This window comes from Chenopodium album, chromosome 6, assembly GCF_948465745.1.
Source record: "Chenopodium album chromosome 6, dcCheAlbu1.1, whole genome shotgun sequence".
Lineage (NCBI taxonomy): Eukaryota > Viridiplantae > Streptophyta > Magnoliopsida > Caryophyllales > Amaranthaceae > Chenopodium > Chenopodium album.
Window position 1 is genome coordinate 60201268 of NC_137839.1, and position 10573 is coordinate 60211840.

At 35.2% G+C, this 10573-nt stretch overlaps 1 protein-coding gene across 3 annotated transcripts; it reads left to right on the top strand.

Annotated features, from left to right (window-relative positions):
- Positions 1-503: 503 nt before the first annotated feature.
- LOC145636134 (uncharacterized) lies at positions 504-6118 on the top strand. 3 transcript variants are annotated; one of them, XM_081687594.1, is made up of 13 exons: positions 504-636; positions 1039-1218; positions 1371-1454; positions 2069-2170; positions 2256-2291; positions 2513-2539; positions 2631-2693; positions 4372-4608; positions 4781-4961; positions 5076-5183; positions 5359-5438; positions 5593-5632; positions 5743-6118. In XM_081687594.1, exons 4-13 carry the CDS (start codon positions 2162-2164, stop codon positions 5898-5900), a joined length of 939 nt encoding a protein of 312 aa, XP_081543720.1. In that variant the 5' UTR covers positions 504-636; positions 1039-1218; positions 1371-1454; positions 2069-2161; the 3' UTR covers positions 5901-6118. The 3 variants fall into 3 exon arrangements, with proteins under 3 accessions (XP_081543720.1, XP_081543721.1, XP_081543722.1); XM_081687595.1 differs by lacking the exon at positions 1371-1454; XM_081687596.1 differs by lacking the exons at positions 504-636; positions 1039-1218; positions 1371-1454; positions 2069-2170 and having other exon boundaries at positions 2250-2291; positions 2631-2711.
- The last annotated feature ends 4455 nt before the right edge of the window (positions 6119-10573 follow it).

The window sequence follows — 10573 nt, forward strand, 5'->3', positions numbered from 1 at the left end:
ATCTACTCACTAATCATGGTGAAATTCAAGAACAAATAACTAGAAATTGCATTGATCATCATTCTAAATCAAAATACTCAACAATATCAAACTCAAATCCAAAGAAAACAAGCAACAAACATGAATCAAACAACAAGTAAGTAAGAAAATGAAATAAAGGAAGAGATTCTCACTAATATTGATGATTGAAAATGAAGAAATCCAAACTTGATTGATCAAATGTTGAGTTGCAAATCCAAATCCAAGAACTTCTCTCTAACTTCTATCTAAATTCTCTCTCTAAAACTAAGCTAATGAAAATATTATCAAAAAGTTGGATTCAAAAAGGAATGACAATTGTATTTATAAGCTATACTTTATTTTTTTTGAAGGATTTTAAGGTTAGACTTTAAGTAAATTTTAATTCTTTTATTAGTTTTAATAAATTATTTAAAGAGGATAAAATAGTCCATTCAAATTTTCCCAACCAAAAACACCTCCTCTTTATATATTACATAGATTTCTTCTATTTTAGTTTTCCCCCATTTCACTTCATCTAAAATTCTACACCTCACTTTTTCGATTTCCATAACCCTAAAAAACCTAACTTTTTCATTCTCTTGACCTTCTCCCTCTTGGCTTATCAAATTCTCGTCGGTATGTTTCTATTTCTTCTAATAATTATAAGTATTGTTGTTAAATTTCTTTCTAAATTCCATTTTTATGATTATTATTCAAACTTTTTTTTCTTAATTACTAGTTTACAATGTAAAAATGAGAAGAATTTGCATTTTTTTTTTCCAATATTTTTGATGATGTCAAAATATCCAATATTTAGAGAGTTTTTACACTATTTAACATTAGTAAATAAATGCATAATCTCTTGGTGGAAGACTCACCCCCATAAGCCAGGTGTGCGACATAGCTAAGCTTCTGGGTGGGCATCTTAAATAAATAACACCATCTGGATTCTCTCAAAGTGATAGATCCTGAAGTAAACCTTCTATGTAAATCTGTTTATGAACTAACTCATATACTATTGGATTGCAAAATAACCAGAGTGACCTTAATGAAGTCACTATTGATGAGCATTTGGAAGCAACTGAGGAAGCTGGATTAAAAGAGTTAATCTTAGATAGTTGCGGAGATTTTTTAAGAGATTGCAAGGAATTACCTGATCAACTTTATGATAGTCTGATTGAAGGAATTACCACTCTTGTTTACCTGCTGTATGACAAGGTACTCTAATTCCTGTGATTTTATCCTGTCCTCTTTCTGCTTTATAGTCTTTAAAAGTTGGGATGTTTCAAACCAGAATGATGACATGCGTCTGGTCATTGTTCCTTTCTGTTGTATGCTTATTATATTGTTTATACATCTATACTTGACAGGAGGATTTATACCGGATATGAAGTTCTCGCATAGTTATTGATCAACAAAAAAAATTTTGGGAAGAACTTGCACCTATAGGAGAGGTGTGTGTTTAGTGTGGAATGTACCGTACATTTTGTCTTTGCCCTTTTGGTTAAAAACTGGTATCAGCAATTTGCAAGTGTATTCCTTCAGTTTATGTATTTTTTTCATCGGTGAATGATGAGGAAAAAGTTGTACTCCTTTTTCCTCATTTTTTTATTTTTATTTTTTTTTGTAAAGGATTATTTACATGTCAAATAGGCACGTGGTATGCTTATGTTGATTTTTTTTTTTTTTTTAATGCAATGCCATTACTAAGAAAGGTATTTTTTATTTGATACTTTATCGTCTAAAAACTGTCATAAAACCTTTTGAGGTGCCTTGTATGAAACTACATGCCTAAACTCTGTAATTGAAGCTTGAAAGCTCAAAATTCAATATTTTTTTATAGTAAAAATAAATTGTCCTATCACATCACTTGTATAGAGGATTAAAGGAAGGTATGGGAACGTAGTGCCATTGTATCTTTGTTGCAAGTTAAGTCAATCAATCATGTATCTTTATTTTTTTCACAGAATTAATGAATGTATGAGTTTTGCAAGTGAATATACCATTTAAAGGGTTTAGTTGATCAATAATTTATGTTTTTTATTTTTTATTTTTTTTTCTGTTGCAGAATGAATCAGTTCATGAGTTGTGCAAGTGGATTTTCCATAGAAAGGTTGACCGGGAAAGATACTCTTTGTTGACCGAAATTGATCTTGGCAATATGGTTTTGGTAACGCTTTGAAATATTGATGTTGTTTAGTTGCCATTTCCATGTGATGATTCCATTCCTTCTGATGTTTGCTTTCAATGTGCAGCATTATAGCAGTTTCCCATATGAAAAGCCTTATATGGTATGTGCATATACTAGTTAATATTTTGCGCATCTTGGTGCATAAGATGAATGTATGAATAATTTGGTTATTGCTTTAGTAAGATATGACTTGATGCTAGACAATAAGCCGAATGCCTTTTTTGAATTTGTGAAGATTTTGGCGTACCTATTTTGCATAGGAACTTCAACCCGTCCGTGTATGGCTGTATATTGACTTTTTTTTTTTGTTTGTCTCCCCAGTTTGCCCGCTGCAAGGAAAATATGAAGGTAGCATGGTTTTTCTTGCTTTTCTGCTGACTACGGACTACCAGGTTTTCTTGTTATGTTCATAATTTGCTGAGATTTTTTGTTATTACAGAGTACTATTGATGACAAGATTCTGAAAGCAATCAAAAAAGTGAAACTTTGTCCTAGATTAACGGTAAAATTCTAAATACTGGTAAGTGTGTTTGCTTATCAATGATCATTTTTTGTGTTGAAGGGTATACATAGACGTATGAACACTTTTGTTTGAATTGAAAATACTGCTTTATATTATCCTGGGTTTCTGGGGGCTGTTAAAGTCTAAAAAAAATTAATCTGGCTTAGTATTAGTTGTTTTATTCATAATCCTAGGTTTAAACTATAAAGTGAACCTATATGTCAATTCTTGTACTTTTTGCTTTGTTTTGTCGCATTAATTTTTCATTAATTTGGACTAAATACTCATCTGTACAGTTGATGCAACACCTCTAGATCACATCCAAATTAAGTTGCCTTTTTTTCACCCATATAGCCACTTCTCTTCCTAGGAAGTTAAGCAATGGTGGTGGCTAATGGAAGATGGGTTATGTGACAATCAACATCCTTTGTTTCTTTTGAGAGTGTGTTCAAACACTTCAAAGGCAGAATGTTGTTAGAGAACCATTTTTGTCAAATTTTTGTAAAGAGGGTAGAAGTATATTTTTATTTAATTAGATATCTTCTCCATTGCCTATCATAATAGGAAGACTTCGGTTGGATTCTAGAATAGCTACAGTGGGATGGGAGAATGATTGTAAAATGGAAGGATAACTTCTCCAACCAATACTCTAAATTCTTACTAATAAATCACTCCAAATAATGCCATAATATATGTGGATATTGTAGCCTGAAACTTGCTTGAAGAAAAAGAATATATCTAATGATCTATTACAAGTCAAATAATATTCCCTTCATCCTTAATTCTTCATCCTATTTCTCTTTTTAGGCAGTCCCAAATATTTGCTTCATTTCTTTGTATAAAAAATTCTCCCTACTTTTTCACACATGATGGGGGCCATACCAGCCCCATTACTCTTCTCTCCTTTTTCTTCATATTCGTTTGTGTGCATAGCCCACAAGGAGCAAAGAAATAGGGTTGAAGGAGTCGTTTTTTAGTTGTAAATATAGTAATATTCTAAATCTAAGTCCTAATAAAATGTTGTCGATAATTTGATTGAAAATGCAAATAATCCTCAATTCTATAGAACTTATAGATTTCCTCAATTAGTACTCAAGATAGTGAATTTTATACATGTTTTCTTTCTTATCTGCATCATTAAGAGCATCCACAGGGTGCTTTAGTCATCTCATCATGCAAGAGATCAGCCTAGGCTTGAGGTCTGTTTCACATATGCAAGGAGAAGGCCTAAAATAAGCATGGAAATGCTTGATGAGCTGGAAGTAGTTTGTTATGGAATCAGTTTGGGGAGTGGGCCAAATAGTAATTCAAGAATAAGTTTGTTATTTTGATTCCCTGTATTAGCTGTTGCTTGAGTTTGTTAAACTTGACCTTGGTATTAAATAGAGCTTGTGGGATAGGGGGTAGGTATCCAGAAATTATTGTTGAAGTTTGTTTTGGAGAGAACCTTCCTCTCGAAAGAATGCCTTGTATTATGAATTATGCTAATTGCAATACACTTATCCCTTGGCTGCTATTTCTATCTCTGATACTAGCTTGAATACTCTCTGTTTTCATACACAATTCTAGCACATCACTTCCTCGAGTTGTTGAACTTGAATGTACCTTAAAGCTTAAATTGAAATGCCATCAAAAGAAATAATATTTGCTGACGACGTGGTCTTCTTTCCTGGAGCAGGTTGACCAATATACAGTTTTACTGATGGAGATGTTTACGGATCGTGATATGAAATGTCAAGAGTTTTTGGTTGCCAAAGCTGTGGAGATAATTGATATTGAAACCTTGTACCGCTTAGATGCTCATTCACTGTCTTTTATTGTGGAGTGGCTAAATTCAGAGAGGTCTCCCCATGAAGAGTTTGACAGCCTTCTTAAACATCACTTATTATATATTATTCTGTGGAGAAAAATGATGGTGTGTTTGCTTAACCTTCGAAGTTTTAATCCTCTTTGATATCCTTATGTTTGAGGGGTGTGTGCTACTGGTTCATCAATGGTTGAGGGTGGGCTGTTTTTAAACATTCAAATATTTGCTCTTTTTTAAGCGTGAAATTTTCCCAACTATTTTCATCTTGTTTATGTTCCAGGTCAAAGATAACTTGGAGAGTGTGCTTATTCCTTTTACTCTTTTATTTATGAGAGAGGACATGTCTATGTCCGAGAATTTAGATCACTTTTGTGAACTTGCTGAACTTCGTCGTAAGGCTGAAGGGGCTCATTTTATCAAAAGGGATCATTTTATGTGGGCCTTTCGTGAGAGAGGATATGGTACTTGTTCTGAAATTGACCTTACTTGAATATTTTTTTTATTATTTTCTTCAAGGTCTATTTTGCTACTAGTGTTTATTTAACACAAATTCTGTTGGGTTCATGCTGCTGCAGAGCTCCCTAGTATTTTTATGAATATTGCAGCCTCTAGAATTGCAGATGATAAAGCTGATCAACCTCCTTATCACATATATGAGACTGCGTTTGCGTTGTCAAAGGCTGGTATGTTTCCTATTGCCTTGTAACTTTGAGCTGCTTATGGTGTGGCCTTGAGGACATTTTCCTGTTTTGATGTGGGCAATCATGTATATAATCTTGGGTTGTCATATTATTGGCTGTAAACGTTAAAAAACACTAATCCTGTTGTAACATAGCTTTTCCTTCTCTTGGGCTGCAGTTCAAGAGTCCCTTCAATTCGAACATCTTGCCTTTGCGGTGGTTTTCAGCGATTCTTTTGGCTTTTCTAATGAGGAGGAGGTAAATGTCTTAATTGGTCGCTATGACTTGGTTATCTGCTGCTGAAGTTGTCACATATTTGTGTGTGCTTTTTTTATTTTTGAAGGGAATTTTCCAGTGTTATTTGCAGCCCTTGTTACATGTCAGTTTCTAATATTTTCATTGTTATTTTCAGGTGAGAAAAATGAAAGTAGACTTCCAAGCTTTCAAGACTGGTATCTCTCTTATATCTCAAATTTTCTCCTTGTAAAATATAATATACGAATATCAAATTGTAAATATTTGATAGGATTGTCATCATTATCATATATGCTATTCTTTTCAGCTTTAAGTAACCATGGTATGAGCTTCCCAAAGGATCGGTCTGCTTTAAAAACCAGGTCTTATTTTTTGGAAGAGTATTTCGATGACGAGGAGGCAAAAACAATTATGTGGTTCAAAGGTAGACTTAAGGAAGGCTTGTTGGACAAGTTAGCCTTTTGAGCTCGTACATAATGAGATTGTGGATGGATTAATGTATTTCAACTAGTCTAAAAATGTTATAAATTTTAAATTTGAGATTTTTATAGTGTTTTATCATTTTATGTTATTTATGACTAGTGGTTGGCCGTCGCGTGTGTAGCATGCATCAACCAACTTCCAATATATATTTCCTCTAATTGTTCGTGTGTGAGAACAGTGATGAGACATACTTATTTCAAGTATTTTTGTATGTATGGGTATCAAACATCAATTTGAAAAATAGTTTCTCCAAATTTCTTATGTGTTAGGAATTACTCCCTCCGTCTCTTTATTAATGTCCACTTTCTCTCTATTATGTGAGTAATAAATGATAGAAAGTGGACATTGATAAAGAGACGGAGGGAGTATATATATTTGTCTCAACAATAACAAATGTGATCCATTGAAGACTCTCAAAAGATGATTAGTGATGAACTCCGAATGCAAGCCACTCCGGATCTTGGTATTCCAACCCTCACTAGCCGGGTTACCAAAGATACGTTCAATCATCTATGTGAAAAAATAGATAGACGCCTTTCGGGTTGGAAGATGAAATATCTATCATTGGCGGGACGTATTACCCTTGCAAAATCTACCCTTTCGACCATGGCTTTTTATTCGATGCAATCGGCTAAAATTCCTAGATCAATTTGTGAGGAAATTGATAAAAAGACGAGAAGATTTATATGGGGTGGCAATGAAGACAAGGAGAAAACTCATTTTATCTCTTGGGAGGTCTTGCAACGACCAATTGAGAAAGGGGGCGTGAGTATTTTCTCAGCCAAACAAGCCAATGCTGCCTTTCTCACGAAGCTCGGTTGGAGAATTCTGTCGGAACCTACTGCTCTTTGGTCGAGGGTGTTGAGGGCTAAATACTGCAAAGGACGTTGTGATCTTGATATGTTCGAGCCTAAAGTGGGCATGTCTAACGTGTGGAGCGGAATTACAGAAAACGCTAAGACTCTCAATGCTGGTACAAAAGTCGCAATTGGTAATGGAGAAAGAACATTGTTCTGGGATCATAAATGGGCCACTGATGTGCCGTTGAGTGACTTGACTTTACAACCAATTCCAATGGAATTAGCAGGTGCGGCCGTAGGGGAAATGTGGGAAGAAGATGTGGGCTGGAGGTGGAACGTATTCTCCCCGTACCTCGATCAAAATGCTTTGAAAAAAATCCAAAATTATGAGGTAAGACCCGATCCTTCGATTGGTGATTTAGTGTATTGGAAGGATGGAGTTAAGGGGAAGTTCTCGATTAAATCGGCTATTTGTATCATGAAGCATCACACTGAAGTGTTGGATGATGAATGTTGGAATATTATATGGCATGCCCCGGTTCAACAAAGAATTCGAGCGTTTTTATGGGTGGCATGCCATGACAGAGTACTAGGCAATCTCAATCTGTTTAGAAGGCGCATGACGGACTCTCCTAAATGCTATATTTGTGGAGCAGCAGAGGAGAGCACACTCCACATAATACGTGACTGTGCTGCAGCGAGAGTAATATGGAGAAAAGTCGTGGATGATTCAATAATGCACAGGTTCTTTCAAGGGAATTTGAAGGAGTGGATTATGGAGAATGCTAAAGAGGATACAATTGAAGGAAAGGAGTCGTGGCCTACCTTTTTTGGAGTTGCTGTTTGGTGGATTTGGCGGTGGAGGAACTGCTTTGTGTATAATCGAAGGGATGAATTGCCTATAGACTTTGGAGCTTTCCTACAGGTTAGATATGATGAAGCACGAAGAGCCATTTGGGATGAGTTCGATGGCCCAAACGCAAGGAAAAGGTACAAGGTACCAGCCAATATTACTTGGCATGCACCTCCGTATGGCTGGTATGTATTAAATTGTGATGGAGCGGCAAAAGGTTGCCCTGGCCCAGCTGGAGGGGGAGGAATTATAAGAGACTACTCTGGTCAACTCATCAAAGCATTCGCAGCTAACTTTGGCTATAGCACAGCTTTCAGGGCTGAAGTTCTTGCCCTTGTTCGAGGTCTAGAAATTGCCAAGAATCTACAAATTGACAGGATTGAGATACAGATGGACAACCTAGCCTGCATTCAAGCACTTCAAAAGCAACAGGTAGCTTATGGGGAGAATATTCATGACCTACGGCAATGCCTTGAGCTAATTAATGATGATAGATGGCAAGTGACAGTGGCGCATGTTTATCGTGAAGGCAATAGAGCGGCGGATTGGTTGGCCAACCGCGGAGTTGTTCTAGACTCTCAATTAGCTTTCTTCAATAATGCTCCGGCAGAATTTAGTCATATTTTAGATGAGGATATTAGGGGGGTGGCTTTGCCACGCTTCATTCCTCCGTAGTTTACTTCTTTGTTTTTCTTAGGCTGCTTGTGTGCTTGTGTTTTTTCTTTGTTGTTTGTTTCTTTTCATTGAATGGTTACCATTCTCATTTGGATCCCAAAAAAAAAAAAAAAAAAAAAAAAACAAATGTGATCCATTGATAAAAAAAATGTCATTTAAATTATTTAGCCATGGGATTATTATTCATGCTACAACAACGATTATGGATAGCGAATTTGGCAACCGCAGTAAAATTTAGTAACCAATTTCTTTAGCCACAAGAGTAATTGTGGCAAATAGTTTTATTTGTGAAAAAGTATATTATTTGCCAAGGTATTACTTGTGGCAAGAAAGCTTATAAGGACAGTAATATTTATGACTAGAGCTGTCCAAAATCGACCCGAACCGTTTCAAAAAGGAACCGAATCGATAAGAATCTGTAATTTTAAAACCGTAATTCGACCCGACCTGATTTTTCAAAACCAGAAACTGAATCGATCCGAATGTTTGAGAACCGTGTTATCAAGCCGAACTGATACAACCCGAAACCGAGAACAACCCGAACCGAGTACTTTCGAACCCGATAGCAACCCGACCCATTGTAAACCGAAATCGTTTAAACCCGATATAAACCCGATAAACCCAAATCGCTTACAACATGTAATTGGTTAGATTCGAATCGTTTATAACCCGTAATAAGTTATGACCAAACAGTTTACAACCCGTAACCGTAATAACCAATATCGCCCGTCAGTCCATAACCCGTTATGATCATAGAGTTTGTTTGTTCGTTTGTTTGTTTTTTTTTTTTTTTTTTGGTATATTGTATCGATAGTAAAACAAAAGGGTTTAATTTGAATTACAAAGTATTTATATTGAATAGGTTTAGAATTTTGATGTCATTGAAACTCTTATACTAAAATATTATCGTCGTCCTCTTAGAAGTAATGGCTTATGGAACACTATATTGTATTTAAAAAAATCTGAATCAAAAGCTAAATCTAGATTTGTTCTTATCATTTGATCCTCAAAATCATTATACAAAAAAAGACATAAAGCTAAACAACTAATTTATCCTCCGTATGATCTACTGGAATAACTAATTAAACAATGTTGAGAATATACCAGAAGATATGCGTTAACGAAACCCGTTTAAAAACTGGCAAAATCAGTTGTCAAACTGATGGAGTTCAACTCGAACCGATTACAACCCGATATGTTTTGACCCAAAACCCGCTTTAAACTGACAAACCCCGTTTTAAACCGACCGAATTTAACCCAAATCGATTATGACCCGAACCAATTATAACCTTACCCGATCAAAATCCGACTTGAAAAGAAACTGTTATAAAATTAAACCAAATTGAACCGACCCGAAATTATTTAAAATCTACCCGAACTGACTCGATATTAATTCCAACCTGTTAAAAACCACCCGTTACAAACTGAAGACCGATAAATCGAACCGAAAACCCGATTGACACCCCTATTGTGACAAATAAGATGTCGGCCACGGTATAATTTGTGGCAAATAAGTTGGTAACCACGTTAGTATTCGTGGTAAATAATTTATTTGTCACGGGAATACTCGTGGCATAAAATTTACAGATGGAGACTCAAATCAAAGCAAAACAGATAACTATAAAATTAATCAAGCGCAATAAGCGTTGTATCACAACTAGTTAATATAAATATTGCTAACATAGTTTGAGTTACAGCAAGATCATTAATGTGTCTAACATGAGAAGAGGGTAATTAAAATGCTAAGCATTACAAAGATCTTTATACTAGTAATATTCTTTGCCGCATCCGCTAAATAGTTTAATTTGTAGTGCATCTTAAACCCTTACAAATATTCTACTAAGTTGTGCGGTTACGCCTAAAGAATGTATAAACAAGTCTAAGTTGTGATTCATACAGTGCGTCCATCATATCTGGATAATAGTTGTCATAGTACTCTATCATTTTGACCTTGTTACGAAAAGTTGTTCTAGTCTGCAAAAGAGTACAAAGGTAGATATTTTTCAGCAAATCAAGGTCTAATTACATAAATAAATACGAAGTACTTATGTATGGAGTAATAGTGAAACATACCTTGCACATACGAGAAAAATGTGAGAAGGTGTCTGACAAAAACTTGATTAAACAGTCAATTTCGCCACTTGCATTCGACCCTTGTGGTGCCAATGTAACCAAAGTACTTAGATTTGGATCATTTCGAAACTTAGCCCGCCAATTCTGTAAAACTATTAAATGATACTTGTTTCTTGCAACAACATTCTTTGCGCAATCGACCATCTCTCCAAGTTTGATGATGCTATAAATTCTAGTTTCTTTCGTCCAAAATA